At 30.9% G+C, this 16,252-nt stretch overlaps 1 protein-coding gene across 3 annotated transcripts in view; it reads left to right on the forward strand.

Moving 5' to 3' along the window:
• The window catches only part of LOC127711441 (nitric oxide synthase-like protein), a 97,005-nt gene extending 81,105 nt beyond the window's left edge, over positions 1 to 15,900 (forward strand). For 2 of the 3 annotated variants that reach the window (XM_052217492.1, XM_052217491.1), the window contains exons 18-27: positions 501 to 579; positions 1,305 to 1,501; positions 2,271 to 2,440; positions 3,153 to 3,363; positions 4,075 to 4,162; positions 4,753 to 4,886; positions 6,546 to 6,703; positions 8,050 to 8,241; positions 9,225 to 9,380; positions 13,032 to 15,900. In XM_052217492.1, coding sequence (XP_052073452.1) covers positions 501 to 579; positions 1,305 to 1,501; positions 2,271 to 2,440; positions 3,153 to 3,363; positions 4,075 to 4,162; positions 4,753 to 4,886; positions 6,546 to 6,703; positions 8,050 to 8,241; positions 9,225 to 9,380; positions 13,032 to 13,136 — 1,490 coding nt within the window. In that variant the 3' untranslated portion in view covers positions 13,137 to 15,900. Of the gene's footprint in view, positions 1 to 500; positions 580 to 1,304; positions 1,502 to 2,270; positions 2,441 to 3,152; positions 3,364 to 4,074; positions 4,163 to 4,752; positions 4,887 to 6,545; positions 6,704 to 8,049; positions 8,242 to 9,224; positions 9,381 to 10,415; positions 10,441 to 13,031 lie in introns of all 3 variants that reach the window. The other variant, XM_052217493.1, reaches the window with a different exon arrangement.
• The last annotated feature ends 352 nt before the right edge of the window (positions 15,901 to 16,252 follow it).

Here is a 16,252-nt window from a genome sequence, read left to right on the forward strand (position 1 = left end):
ATTCAGAAAAGATGATAAAATATCTCAAATTAACGGAAACCAAGTCATCTAGACAGATTTAACTTCGAGTCATGCAATGCAAAGAACAAATTGGATAATAGTCGTGCGATGCTTGATTTTGTGAATATCAGTTACTGTATTACAGATAGAATGATGTTTGGTTTCAAGTAATAATTTTATTGATACTATGGTGGTTTAAACTAAACGAATGTTATAGCTAAAGTGAAATCCAGTTATCAAATATTAAATCATCTAAGCCGCATTCAACTTCTTTATTCTTATTCTCTAGTTTTTCATGGTTATGAATACAAATTAAATGCAGTCACACATATCTTCAATATGATATAGATATAATATAAACTTAGGGAAACATATCGAACATTTTTGGGAGAGGTAAAAAATAAGAATATGTGGTATAATTGCCAGTGCTCCAAATTTCCACCAGGTAAACAACTCATAGCAAATACACCTGAACGATAATCTATTGAAATCTTTTCCAGCTTTAAGCAAAATGCACAGTAAAAATGTGTTATCCTGTAGCTTATCAAACCGTATCCAACTACAAGATCCAGATTCAGAGTAAGTAGTTATTAGTTTAAGCACAGGCAACAGCTAGATAGGAGCTGAATCATGATATCACTATGACGATTTCTTTATACATTTACTGTGATTTTGATTCAGGATGTTTTGTCAACATCGGACATTTTGAATATCGGAAAATAATAAATTAAGGCGACTGTAGTTTACCGATGAATCAATGAACAGAAACTGAGGAAATCACACGTATTCCAAAAGGAGCAGTTTTTTTTTACAATATTACACACTACATTGTAACTAAATAGGATCGACCTTCACAACATTTATCATACCAGACAGGTATACTAGGTAACATGATAAAATAATATGATGACATGGCTTTTACACTTGTGTTGTCTCCTTTATTTACAAATGTTTACTTTTTTATTCAAATGTGTCATATACTTTTTTAATGGTCAACATAAAGTAAATTCAACAAACCAGGGGCGAATATTCACTTAATGTTCTATGTTAGACGGGCCTGTTGATATTTATTTTTGCTAAGACGACGATTATATCCTTCTTAAGAGTATCTAAATATCGGCTATAGCAACAACCTTTTTATGCATCATTAAGGCAATGAACCACCCCCCCCCTCCCCCCTGTACAAATGAATTTTTTAATATTCGTGCTTGCTATATTGTAATCCACATGTTTTTAACGCTGAACAGTGGATTCTCTTGTAATGACGAAACAGACTAAGTTCATTTTTTTTCTATTATACACAGACGACAGACTTATCTGGCAAATATTGATTTAGAGGGAAACTCAGCAGATATGAACTACAGTCCCGGTGACCACGTGGCTATTTTCCCTCTAAACTCCTCGGAGTTAGTAGATGGTATTATTACTCGTCTACACAATGCACCACCGCCTGATCAACTAGTAAAATTGGAAGTTATTCAGGAACTTACAACACCAATGGGTAAGTGAAGCATATTGATATCAATACACAGTTCGAAACTGCAATACATATGTTGATTGTGTATTTAATTGGAAAAATATACTTCAAAACACAACAGTACCAGCTAATTAGAGACAATATATGAGCTAGCCATAAAAGGCCCCGGCATGACAAAATTGGAATAATTCCCCAAAAAAAACGAAAAGCCTTTTTAATGTCAATAAAGACAATGGTTATTATTTTGATCATTGCTTAAACCTAATAGTTTCATGTTCTATTTCACAACTAGTCCATTATCACTGTATTTAAAAAAAAAGTACAAAACACTACAATACGAGTCTGTAGAGCAAATACACTGTAAAGAGTATCTTTATTAAACATAGCATTTTTAAGTAAACATAAAGAGATGTGGTATGATTGCTCATGAGACAACTATCCACCAGAGTCCAATTTTCCTGAATGTAAGCAATTATATATGACCATACTGTTGATTCATTAATATACGTTGTGTACCAATATTCGTGGATTTCGTGGGTAATGGAGAACCACGAATTTAAATGTTCAACGAAGTAAAAATAAATCCTATAGGATTGGACGACGCATAATTACACAAAACTTAGAAATCAAGTGTTCACGAAAATAAATTTTTTGCTCAATCAACGAAATAAGTATCCACGAAAATAAATGAATTTCACAGTAGTCATTTTAGAATGTGTTGTACGTTATTTAGTGACAGTGAGATATGATACAAATTTTGGTTAGAAGACAGCATATTTATCTTACGTTTCAGGCACACAAAAGTCGTGGAAACAGTTTGAGAAAATCCCTACAGCCACCATGAAGACAATGTTCTCAAGATTCCTAGATATTACAACACCCCCATCACAAGAGTTTTTGAAACAACTGGTATCTCAAGCAACACGAGATAATGACAAAATTAAAATTGAAAACTTAGCTAACGTACGTAGTATATATATTTATTAGTAGTAATTGTTTTATGCTCATATGTATAAAAATAGAGAATCTGTACTATTCTGTACTATTTCTGGTTTTTTTAAGTAGTGATTATTGTTGTTTTCCAAACACAAAAACAACTAAAACCGAATGTGTTTAAGTGTTTTACATTGTCCACGTCTAATTGATTCAATATTTACAAAGGATTCGAGGCTATTTGCTTATTAGTCGGTTCCTACCTACATGTATAGTATTCAATGATTAAATATTAATGATATGTTTTTTTTAAGGTGGTACCAAACACCTTGACTAAAATTAATTTGGCTCGTTTAATTTTCATAAAATTTTGACAAAATATTTACTTTGACCCTTTGACAAAAATATAAAAATTTCAAAAAACTTGAATTAGACACCTTATCGGAAAAATTTCATTGATGTATAGCAGTTTGAAGAAGACTAATTTTGATCATTGAGAAGCTTAATAATTTACTAACAATAGAACGTGATTAAAGCGTTCGTCTGATTTTTACAGAGTTATCTCCCTGTAGTGTTATGTACCACCTTAACTCATTTGCATAGATTTCAAACTACAACGCATTCCATAACCGAATGCAGACATGATTTGTATAATATAATTAATCGGGTACGCTCATTGCCAAAAATGAGAAAGCCAAATGTATATACATTAGATGTTTATATTCATATCTTATTTTTCTAGGACATTCATGAGTATGAAGATTGGAGATATGAAAAGATGCCGAACATGTTGGAAGTTTTAGAAGAGTTTCCTTCCCTAAAAATCAATCCCTCACTTTTGATATCTCAGCTTCCATTATTACAGCAAAGATTTTATAGTATAAGCTCATCGCAAAAATCATCCCCAGGAGAAGTTCACGCTACCATAGGTGTTTTAAAATATAATACAATGGGTAAGAATACCTGTATGTGATATGATGTTTAAAACTGGCGTCTTGCAGAACTCATGCCCTGCAGAATGTCGTGGTAACATATTTTATATGATACAATGCATAAGGATACATATTCATACAGTGTAGAAATATATAAAATTTATTGTACGACTTTTCAGATATCGGAAGGTTCGTCGAACTTTTTACCTTATTCGTAATAAGTACAAATAAATTTAATATTTTCCTACAATATCCAAATATATCCAAATATTGCTTTATCCCTACAATTAACATTGTTTTTTTAATGAAATTGACGTGACTAAACACGGACCGCGATTAGGATCCAAATTGAACTGTGACGTAAACATGATTTTGAATGTAACCGTTCGCTTCTTGTTATCTGTACACCTCTATTTGTATAGTAAAATGATAAATTGCACAATAAACGTTTCTAATGTCGTTTAAATATCTTGTAAGATTACTTCTTAATTCTAACCGATTCACCTATCAAATAGAAACGCAGCAAAATAGACATACGGTCGTTATCTTGTTCGACATATCAAAAGATTAAATAAGTATGCCGTTGAAGCCCTTTTCTTGATTTACCTGATGATATCCTCCAGGATTAGCTGTAAAAATAAGTAAAGAATTGAGGTTACTAAAATAATTAGTACATAAATGAGTTTTGTCAATAAAAAAGTTTATAAAATATTGTTTTATCTTATTTTACAGATGGTGCTGGTGCACTTCATTATGGGGTTTGCTCAAATTGGCTGAACAGCTGTGATATTGGTGAAGAAATACCATGTGCAATGAGAATGTACGTGAACTTAATATACTAGTGAACCTAACATATTCTAATCATTGGTTTTCAATTTGTTTGTTTTGATGAAAATAAATACTGTGATGTATTATATTAATACATAATATGGACATCCAGTTTAGTCGTACAACTTATACTTTTGATGAGCAGGCAGCTAATTATCATTATACATCGTATCTGAATATTTATATTATATACATATTTATAACGAAACTGCTATGTTTTCCTGTGTAATTCAGGAAGCCAATACAAAGGGGAACAAAGTTGTGTTCGATAGTAGACTTAAGTTCAGTTGTTTTTATAACGATTTTTTTTACTTTCACCAGTAAAAAAGCTGGAATGAATGTACTAGACTTTGTAATTTCGAGGTAGAATTTATGTAAACCAATACTTCTGATTCTTCAGCAAAATGATTTCCCAAAGTAATCAAAGACATAATCTTCATTTTACCATGAAAAATAATTACTAAATTTTATTAATATGTTTTATATGAATAGTTGTGCCACTATATGTCTTAAATGTATACGCAATACTACAACCAAATTTAAAATGACCCTTTAAAATGCTTTCTTGTTAAAACATTGAAGGGCGCCATTATTCCATTTACCAGACGATGCAACACTTCCTATTATAATGGTAGGACCTGGAACTGGAATTGCTCCATTTAGAAGTTTCTGGCATCAGCGTAAAATAGACAAAAATATGTTACCCGTGCCGAAGCGTAAGTTTAATAGCATCTTTATTTTTTTTCGAACTTTGACATGTTCCATCCAGTTTGTAAAAGAGCTGATCAATAATACTGGTTCCTTTGCAAACTTATGTTGTTGTCCTGTACTGAAATGTTTTTTTTTTAAACAACGAGGATAATTTCAAGCATAAAACTTACGTTGAGGAGACGACAAAATAATTATTGTGGCGCATGTTGTATTTGAAAGTTCAACCATGCGCGTGTTTTTAATACGAATAAAGAGAGATATGGGGTATTCGACAATGAGACGTCAGGCCAACAGCACAAAAAAACAAAAACAAATCTAGACTATATTTATCATATATTGATAACAATTTAGCATTTGAAGTAACGACAATTGTCACAAAAACTCAAAAATAAATAGCAGCAAATTGCAACTACTTTTACGATGTGCCCAAATCGATAGTTTAGACGGACTCATAGTACATGGAAAGTATAGGATCTTCAGTTTGTCGTTGAAGCAATATTCTAGGTGAAGAACAGATACAAATGGATACGTTTTACAGCTTGTGTCATCTTATGAAACCGTATTAAAGAAAAACTTATTTAATAATTGTTTTATTGGAAATGTTATCTAAAAGTTTTACGGTTTGTGGCTTATTATTGAGCTATTACAGAATTATTCAGAATGTACATTTTGAAGATTTTAAACGTAAAAGTAAACGTTACTATTGTATTTGAAAAAAATTCTCATTGGCACAATGGAAGTATACATTTATGTTTACAACTATTTCAGGAAACCAAAACATAATAAACTTCAAATCATTTTTGTAAAGAATTCCGCTCAAGCCGGTGCTAGGGGCCGTCTTAAACTTGCAGTGAGGTGAGAGTTTTTTGCTCCGTTTTGAAGGCCTCACTGTGACTTTTAGATAACGAACAGCAATAAAAGCGCTATTCCTTTGCTTTTTTGTGTGTTTTTTGCTGTGCATGTACTGATTTTGTGTCATGGATGGATGCCCCATATCCTTCGATTTTCTATTTCATAAGTCTAATCACATAATTATCATGCTGTGATTATATATCTACTTATTCTGATTCATTTACAGTGATGCGCAATCAATAAAGTTGAAATTATACCGAATAAAATACCTTTTTATTTTTTACGGTTGATTCAGTGTTTGCTATATTATATAATACAAAGTTTCAGCTGGCATGGCACGTGTTACTGGAATTAACTACATCAGCTCAAAATGTTTGCAGATTTTATTTTCTCTGTAGTACATTCGATATCGTTTAAATCAAGAAATTAATCCATTCAGATGTATATTACTGCATTAATGTAATGATATTTTCTTAATGCGTAATAAGCAATGCGTAATACATGTATAAAGTAAAATAACAAAAACACCGAACTCAAAGGAAAATTTAAAACGGGAAGTCTTTATCAAATGGCAAAATCAAAAGCTAAAACAAATCAAACGAATGGAAAACAAATGTCATATGTGTATATAAGAACACCAGTTTTAAACAAAATGCACCTAAACATTGTCCTATAGAAAAGTTTGCATATATGTAGCCAAGTCAGCCATTTGTAGTATTATTCATATGAAATTTTAGTACTTATCAAGAACTATTTTGCCGCCTTAGATTGAAGTAACAAACCTTCTTTTATTTATTTGCCTATTATTTAAGATGGCGACAAGACTGGTTGGGGAGAAATGTACCTGTACTTTGGATGTAGAAAATCGGCCGTTGACTATATATATAAGGAAGAATTAGACAACTGTTTACAAGATGACGTTTTAACAAAAGTCTACACTGCGTTTTCACGTGAGCCAGGACAACCAAAGGTAACGTGAACTATAAATGTTGTGTAATATTTCATAAACTTACTTCGTTTCAAGTTTCCCCACTAAATTGTTAAACACAACCAACAAAAAGAACATAAAAAGTAAATAACAAAAATACCGAACTCCAAGGAAAAATCAAAACGAAAAGTCCTTTATCAAATGGCAAAAACATAAGCTCAAACACATCAAACGAATGGAAAACAACTGTCATATTCCTGACTTGGTACAGGCATTTCCTTATGTAAAAAACGGTGGATTAAACCAGATTTTATAGCTAGCTAAACCTCTCACTTGTATGACAGTAATATAGAATTCCATTATATTGACGACAATCAAAACCATCAAAGATACCAGGTTTATCATTGTGTACGTACCAGTTAAAAGTTAAATCACAAAAAGACTGAACTCCGAGGAAAATTCAAAACGGAAAGTCCCTTATCAAATGGCAAAATCAAAAGCACAAACACATCAAACGAATGGACAACAATTGTGATTCCTGACTTGGTACAGGCATTTTTGTATGTAGAAAATGGTGGATTGAACCTGGTTTTATAGCGCTAAACCTCTCACTTGTATGACAGTCGCATCAAATTCCATTATATTGACAACGATGCGTGAATAAAACAAACAGACATAAAAGGACATAAACGCGTTTCAACTACAAAAGACTCATCAGTGATGCTCGAATAAAAAAAGTTAAAAGGCCAAATCAAGAACGAAGTCTTCCTTTTTGACATCTACTTTGAATTTATGTTTACCCAAATTTCATAATACGAATGTTTTCGACGCTTATTGGTATTAAGTTATCTTTAAGTTTTAAGTAGGAGGGATACTTTAAATGATTTTGAACTCTCAAAATGAAATTGTTTGGAAACTGCAAGAAGGCTATCAAAGATTTTACATACGAGCTGCGTCGGATAGAAATCGACCTTATGCAAGTGCACGTATAAATGTACATGAATCAGACTTTGATTGATTTTGGAACATTCAAATACGAAATTAAAGATGAATTTCGGTCTGTTTTGTAGAGTTCTTATATCAATACCAGTTTCAAACAGTTTCATACTTATCATAAAGATTTTTTCAACCCGAAATAAGTAAACGGATGTATTGATATTCATTTGCATAAGGTCGATTTCTATCCGACGCAGCTCATACAACACTGCAATGATAAAATAAAAAGCACCGGAAAGACAAACAATGTCTAGCTACAACTAATGCAATTCGGATTATAACAAAACAGGCTATATTAATATCTCTTTATCATGTTACCGTCCTTAATATGCATGTAATATTCATATCTCATTAACATGTCATTTTATTGACGATTAAAACTATCATTATAGACATATGTACAAGATATGATAAAGAAAAATGGTCAAGAAGTATTCGATGCTGTGGTTAAAAATGGTGGCCATTTTTATGTCTGTGGTGATGTACAAATGGCATCTGATGTTACTGAAACGCTATGCAAAATTATTCAAGACAAAGGCAAAATGTCGAAAGAACAAGCTCAATCTTATATGCTGAAATTAAAGGTAATTGTTAATATGTTTCATTCGATTGATTGTACAAACAATCACCTTAACGGTACGATTTTCCTCTGCACCAGATGCGTATTTCGACAATACATGTCTCTTCAGTCGTGCTCGAGGCCAAAAATATTTGAAAATCCGAAGCTTATTTGAAAGATGAAGATCTATAATTCAATTGTTACGACTTTAGAGAAATTCGGGAACACAAGGTTTTTATAAAACTAACCATTAACATGTAAGCATGTAAAACATATTGCTAATATACCAAAGTAACTGTATTATTTGTTAAAAATCATCTTACTGAGAGTTAAGGACTAAAACAAGCATTCATGCTGTCCAAAAAGAGGGAAAGTACTACTGAACGAGTAAAAGGATATGCCCACAAGCGAGCAATAAGCAATATTGAAATCAAAAGATGCTGCAATACGTACCTCCAAATAAGTAGATTTAGATATGAAGCAATCTGAAAGGGTGATGATTTATTGCATCTTGTTTTTATTTACTATCAACGAAGAAAGACTGAAAAAAGACTTAAATAAACTTTTCGAAAATTACAAAAGTGTTGATCATCATCGCATGTTTTGCTGGCATTCAGTTTTTATTAATTGATCATCCTTCCAATTTCTATATTTAAATAAGACGGGTAATTTGTGTCAAAGTAACAGGACGGCAAAAGCAACGTCTCTTTTAAGGAAAACTGAACACTTGTTTAACAAATATTTAATTGTTATTGTTTTTGTTTTTGTTTTTAGCCACACATCTTCCGTTTGAAACATTCTTTAGACGTGTCTGTAGCCTTAAAGTCTGTCATAATCGTAGATTTAATGAAACAGATTTTATGTGTTAACGTTTGAATTTATTTCCGTACATGACAACAGAAGTTAATTTTACGTGATAAAACGTTTTAGAATATTTTATCTGTGTATCAAACTGACAAAGATATACTTTTATGATTTTATGTAGTGAATGTATTACTTTTGTGATAGGAGGCAAACAGATTCCACGAAGACATATTTGGTGTCTCTGCAAAACAGGAATTCACAGACAAAGTCAGAGATCAGGCAAAACGTGCATGGAAATATATTAATGCTACCAAACCTGTTAACAATAATAAGGAAGTCGCTATGCCAATTCCGCCACCGGTAAGATATAATTTTCGCCATGAAAAATTTTTCTACCTTTATATTTTGAATTGTTCCTCTTTGTACGGAAAACAAATTACTAAAAAGAAAATAGAAAAAAATGTGGACAATACTAGTAGTCAATGGAACAGCAAGCCAGCAAAAATGAAAAACATCTAGAGATAAGATTTTGTATCTTATTCAAATCAAACGACAACTTTGATTAGCTGATCACAGTCAAATTTGCCGACTTTTTACTACCTTAGCTAATCAATGTAGAACAAAACATCGAATGCTATATTTTTCTTGCATTGCAACTTCTTCAATGTATGGTTCTTGATTGAGTCGCTTCAGAACTGATCTGTATTGTATGTCTAGCTTTTGTTAACTCTATGCAACTTATGTTAACAGGTAAATAACGAGTGCTTGATATTTTTTCATACACAATTTTAATTTCAGAAACCCTCTGCATGGTCATAAAAGGTTATTTAAATCATAAATTCCCAAACCGTCACTATAATTATTACTTTCTTTTACCAATGATGTGACCTCAGATAAATACTATTATACGCATGTAACTTAACAAACCGAAGTGTTTAACTGATGAATCACTCTATCAATTAAAAATTTGAATTAATATTCCACATAATCAGTTTCAGCCTTGAGCTTTATTGTCAATATAACTCCTCTTATAAACAAAAAAAGGACAAAAGGTAGAGCCAAAGCCGGACAAGGAATCAGATCTTTGCATGAGGGAGATATATTCCTGAATTCAAAATAATTTTCAAAATATTTTAACAGCAAATTTTAAGAACACATGATCCGTATCCGATGACTTCTTACCAACAGGTTAATAATAAGTTCCAATTAAGTATATGGTTAAACTGATAATAGAATTTTTTTTATCTCTTTTAAGAAAAATAAAAAGACTGATATAGAATGTGTAAATCAAATTCCAAGCAACGACTGCCAACATGCTATCCTCCCACTACATTGTATTTCGTGTTTAAAATTTAACAATAATAATAAATGTTGGTTTATCTATTTCAAATAAAGGTAGCTTAACTGCACATCATGAATGGTAAAGATGCATGCACTGTATTTTATTTTGCTTTCATTTAATGGATATTTTTGTTGTAAAGAACATCCTCATTATATTGTTTCCTTAGTGTTTTTCTGTTGGTTTCCAATGTATCTTCACAATATCATTTAATTATACGATACGTTTCATACGAAGTTTTTATTACGTTGTATTAATGCATGATTATCAGTTGGTATAGATACAATCGAATTTAGTCCCTTAATATCAAATATGGTCATCGTTTAAAGGATTGTAGCACATTTGCTTGCATATATTAACTACATTTTAATCTCCAGTGGTTGTGTATTTTTGCATATTTATTTTTTATATCGTTTTTAGTTATCAAAAAGGTTTCTTTTAATAACATTAACGGTACCAATTGTTTTGCACCTGATACGCAGTTTATTTTATTATTACTGTGTTAAATGCTTGATCCTTTGCACAGAATCTTTAATATAAACCTTATGTTTGAAATCACAATGGCAAAAATTAGTCGGCTAAGATTTTTGTAAGAAATTCTGTGTGATGCAGATAGTTTAAGCCCTAAAAAAGTAATAGATTTAAGCATAAAACAAAAAGTCTTGTACAAACAGTTATATTTACTAACATGTTACTATTTATAATCACCTAATATTTATTAAGAATGAAGAAATACTAGTATACCATATTTTTTAAGAAAATGTTTATAACTTTTCTCTTGTGTTTAACAATCGTTTCAAATAAACTGTTACTTTTATTTTGTAAGTTTCATTTTGGGCTGATAATAGCTTTGCTTGCTTGAGGGAATAATACACGGAACAAAGATTTGAAGTATCTGCTTTTTACCGATGAATAGGTTTTATTTTGATGTTTGATAAATGTAGCATATACAATGCTATTTTAAATTTTCATTAATCCGTAATATCTAATCCCTGAATTTGTGTTGGTTCATTTTACTCATATTCACAATATTTACACAATTGTAAAATACTATATATCCCAGTTGATACGGTATTCCAGAGCTTGTATTTCCTATCATTATTTCCTTGATAGAGGGTTACTGCTTACAAGGAAGTTTTTGAACCTAGATTTCCAAGTGGTGAAGTTGAAATAATCCCATCGAAAGTTTTACGGACACCAACACGAGTTGGTTGAACGTTATGGAACATCTGTTTGAAAGGTGCTACACGACGGGTGCCACATGTTGATGTTGTATTTGTATAATGTTGTTTGTCTTTTGGTCGTTTTTTGTTTTTTGTCGCCGCGTTGTAAGTGAATATCCCTTAGGTATATTTCGCCTCACTTTTCCACAGTTGTAGAATACTACCTGATGATGTAGAGGAAGGCGAACGATCTCAGGTCAACGTGTTAAAAGGGAGATGATCGAACTTACTTACTTCAATATACTTAAGGATGTACACCACTATAAAGGCCTACTGTTAAGTGAAATGTTGAATATGCGAATTCTCATAAATAAAAACGAATTTTCCCAGTCTTGCCATGATGCTCATCGTATATAACATTAAGTACTTTACAATAAAAATAACTTTTTTCCCATCGATTCATTACCAGTAAAGAAAAATAATTCAGCAATACTTTCGAACACTGTTAAAGTTGTAGAAGATAAGTAGTGTATTGCCCTAATAGTGTGGGGCAGCGTATTTTTTTCTTATCTTATCTCGCATGCATTTCTAGGAATATGATCGGTTAATAACGACCGCGTGGAGAACGTGTATATTTCATATGGGGTTATTAGGCGTGGTTTGTTTTAATACACGGTTAGTAGTGGTGCTACGTCCATTTATAAAAAAACACACGGCCCTGATAAAATAAAAATCAAATAGTAAAAATTATAAAATAAGTATTGAAATGATTATTACATTTTGTTTTGATTGCGTTTAATTTTGTCCACGCATTTGGTATCTTTTTTTTTGGTTTTTTATTTATTGGCTTGTGATGCATTTTCCTATATTCTTTTATATGGTTTGTGAGATTGAGTAAATCTATTTACCATCCTGAAGTCGCGTGTTTATTATAAATAAATGACTTGAAAAATCATTTATAACTAGGGTAATATAACTCTTAAAAATTTTTGGTAAGGTTTTGTCGATAATATATTACATGTTACTATGAAAATATCCTGTTTCTGACTCGCTAATTGATATACAGCATGACACGTGTAATATTTATTTCAAATGTATTATAATTTCATTATACCATTCACAATTGCTGTCATATTTCGATAACATTGGTATTAAACATGAATTTAGAATATAGCTTTACAACAAACATATATCAGCAGCAAATAACAGAATACCAGAAAGATATTTGTACAATTCAGATCATTGTATTTGTAAGATAAATAATTTCGATGCTGTCTATTATTTCAGATTTCAAGAAACATTATGTACTTTGTATGCAATGAATTATATTATTTTATATCATATTGCTTTTTGAACGATTTTTGGAGAATTTAATACAATTGTTGCTACTGCATTCAGTAATTTCAAAATTTATAGCAATATCACATTTATAGCGTTCAATAATATGCAGCCAAATATACATTTTTCTTAAACATACTGTTTACAACAGATCATCTTTTTTGTTCACAGGAGAAACGCTTACCACGTGGAAATCCTAAACCTCCAATGAAAGTGAGAACTAAAGTGATTAGTGTAGACTCTGAAGATGATATGTGGACCATTCCAGAAAATTAACTTTGTTGCTCCTGTTAAAACTTTTACATGTTGTTGATTTTTTTACATTGCCATTAGTATTAATCATGTTATCTGTTGTATATTGATTGTTATTGGTATTTTTATGAGGGTCTAGATGGGGGTTTACAGAATAGAGAATAATGGGCAAAATGTGCAGAATAAAGGGCTAAAAAATAAAGAATAGAGAAAAATGGACCAAAAAAAAAAATAGAGAATAATGAGATGCTGCAATATAAAGAATAGAGAATAATGGGCAAAAAGTATAATGAATAGAGAAAAATGGCATAAAAAATAAAGAATAAGGAAGGACCCCCACGCCCCATCCAGACCCTCTTTTATTACTCAAAACATTTGTACATTGAGGCAATCATCAGATGATTCCATAAGACATAATGCATTAGAAGTTTACTTTGAATTGTATTTGATAAAATGAAGATATGCAAAATTACAGAAAAAAATGCCCTGTATTATGCAGACAAGGAAATAACAAATAAACTGAAAAAAAGAAAGTACGGGAAATTGGAAGTGAAAAATAATGGATAGAAGACAATACAAGTTAACTTACTCTAAAAAATCTCTGCGAGGTACATTTGAACCATTTTTACAATTTAACTGTTTACACAAGACTTTTTACAAATATTTTATCGATATTCAAGTCAATGGAAATATCATACAAATCGTTTTTTTTTTGTTATGCATGTTGTACATCGACTAAAATTAAAGCAAATCATATATGGGAAGGTTTGCTCAAGTTCTGCTCATTGATAACTTAATCTACTATATATGTTCACTTAATTTCTGGAAACTTTAAAAGTATCATCTCTGATCTCTGTTATAGCCTACCACTGCCCTCATCAGACATCTGCTATAGCTTACCACTGCCCCTAATCAGACCTCTGCTATAGCCTTCTACTGCCCTCATCAATCAAAATATAAATAATATCAAAAGAAAAGCATATGATTATTTTCTTTGGAGATCTTTAATGAAATCCTCTGCAATAGGCATACATTTAATAGATTTTTTAATTTTGTGATTTAATTGTTGAGGTGTAACTATAATGTTTCCACAAAATGAGGTAAAGTACTAAAGCGTAGTATTTGTGTTATTTTTCAATATATAGTGTATTTATCATACCTGCTTTAAAGGTATACGTCTAAAAATAGTTTTTCTAGTTCTGTATGCATTTAATCCGGTTCTGATCAGTTTGATAAACTGCACGTTGACTTGAAATTTTTTTAATACTATTTCCCGCCATATCCACAAGTTTTAGGTATTTTCCATTGAATAATTAGAGAAAAAGGTTCTACCACTTTACCTTGTTGACAAGGATATTCGGATATTTAGCCACTCTCCAAAATAACTTTTCAAATTCTGAAACTATTTCGAGTGGATATATTTCGTAAATAATTTGATGGTATAATCTATATGTATATATATATTTATATTATAACCTTAAATAACGCTTGCGTTAAAAAATTTCATGTTTATTCACATTCCAATTTTAGAATTGCATTACGCATATGGTTATTCTTTTAATATACATTAGTAGCAATCAATTCATTGCAACTTTCATCAATAAACAAATGGAACAGGGCTTCAAAATCATGTTATTTTGATTACATTAAATTAATTTAAGAACTATATTGACATTTACCTTTCGTTAAGGTGGAGACAAAACACGACAAGACAATACTTTATTTAAATCTCAACTCTTAAATTTTAAAACATACAAACAGTTTATATAGAATATAACATATACATAAATAAAAATCCAAAATTCATTCGAATAACTGTTACGGCAGACTATCTGCAAACTTTATATAATGTATTATCTACAAAATTTTAAATTGCAATGTGAAATACATCGTATATGCATTAAAATGTCATTGAAGAATTTGGCGGTAAAAAAGTACATATTTTCATCAGTGAATGAAATATGAAATCGTCATCAGACAAATGCATAAAATTGTCATTTTTAATAGTGTCACTCGTGAAAGACCTTTAACCTTTCTCAAAATGAAGAATATAAGTTAAAACCAAATTCCTTTAATCCATTAGTTATTTTCATGTATTTCATCAGATTTTCGTCTCCTACGTATACATCCCTCCCCAATCATTCCTTTTAAGATTTAATCCTCATTATAATATGTATCATGTGTATACAATCAAGAATTGATTATTTTGTTTCATGTAATATTCAAGTACGCATCAATACTAATAGCCTTGCAATTTGATGTAATAAATATTAGTGCAATACTTTTTAAAATGCAAATATATGTGATTTTATAATTTTCAATAATGTTTTTTTTCTATTTATTGAAGAGACAAAACATAATAGTTAACCTGCTTCCTTGTATACTTTAAAAATGAAATATAACAAACAAAACTATAATTTCATTTTTACAGATGATTAAAGGCCTGTGTCTTAATCTGTAAATTTCCTCCTGCTTACTAGTCAATATGTAAAATATAGCAGTCATCAAAATTATATAAAAACAAAATTGAGTTCCTGCAGGGGATATTTGTAATGGTTTTGTGTCTTATCCCATTAGTCAGTATAACTATCAAACAACATTGATGAGAGTATAATTACAATAATATTGAATACCTGTACGGAACCAAGAAATACAGTTTTATATGTAAATGGTGCAGTATCTGAACGTTTGATTTTGATTTGAATTTTTAAGTAACTTTGTCTTTTTAGTAGACTATTCTTTTCTGCTTCTAGTGGTATATTTTCTGCAATAAAATTTCTTAAAACCATATGATAGTTCTTTTCTTTCACAGTTTGTCTATACAACGTGTAACTACGAGGTAAAGTGACAATCTATAGTAATATGAGGTTGTATGTTATTTTCCTTTTTGAATCTAATAGAGTGTTTTGTTGTGCGTCGTATCAGTGTTCAGTTTGAACCCCTCACCGCTAAGTAAATAGATGGAATTTGTAACCCTCACAGTGGCGGATCCAGAAATTTTCATAAGAGGGGGCCCGCTCCAGTCATGCTTCAGTGATTCCCTATATAATCAACCAAATTTGTCCCACAAAAGGGGGGCCCGTGCCCCCTGCCCCCTCCCCTTAAATCCGCCTCTGCCTCATGTACATATTTAAAAATAT

Source organism: Mytilus californianus, unplaced genomic scaffold, assembly GCF_021869535.1.
Source record: "Mytilus californianus isolate M0D057914Y unplaced genomic scaffold, xbMytCali1.0.p SCAF_8, whole genome shotgun sequence".
Taxonomy (NCBI): Eukaryota; Metazoa; Mollusca; class Bivalvia; order Mytilida; family Mytilidae; genus Mytilus; species Mytilus californianus.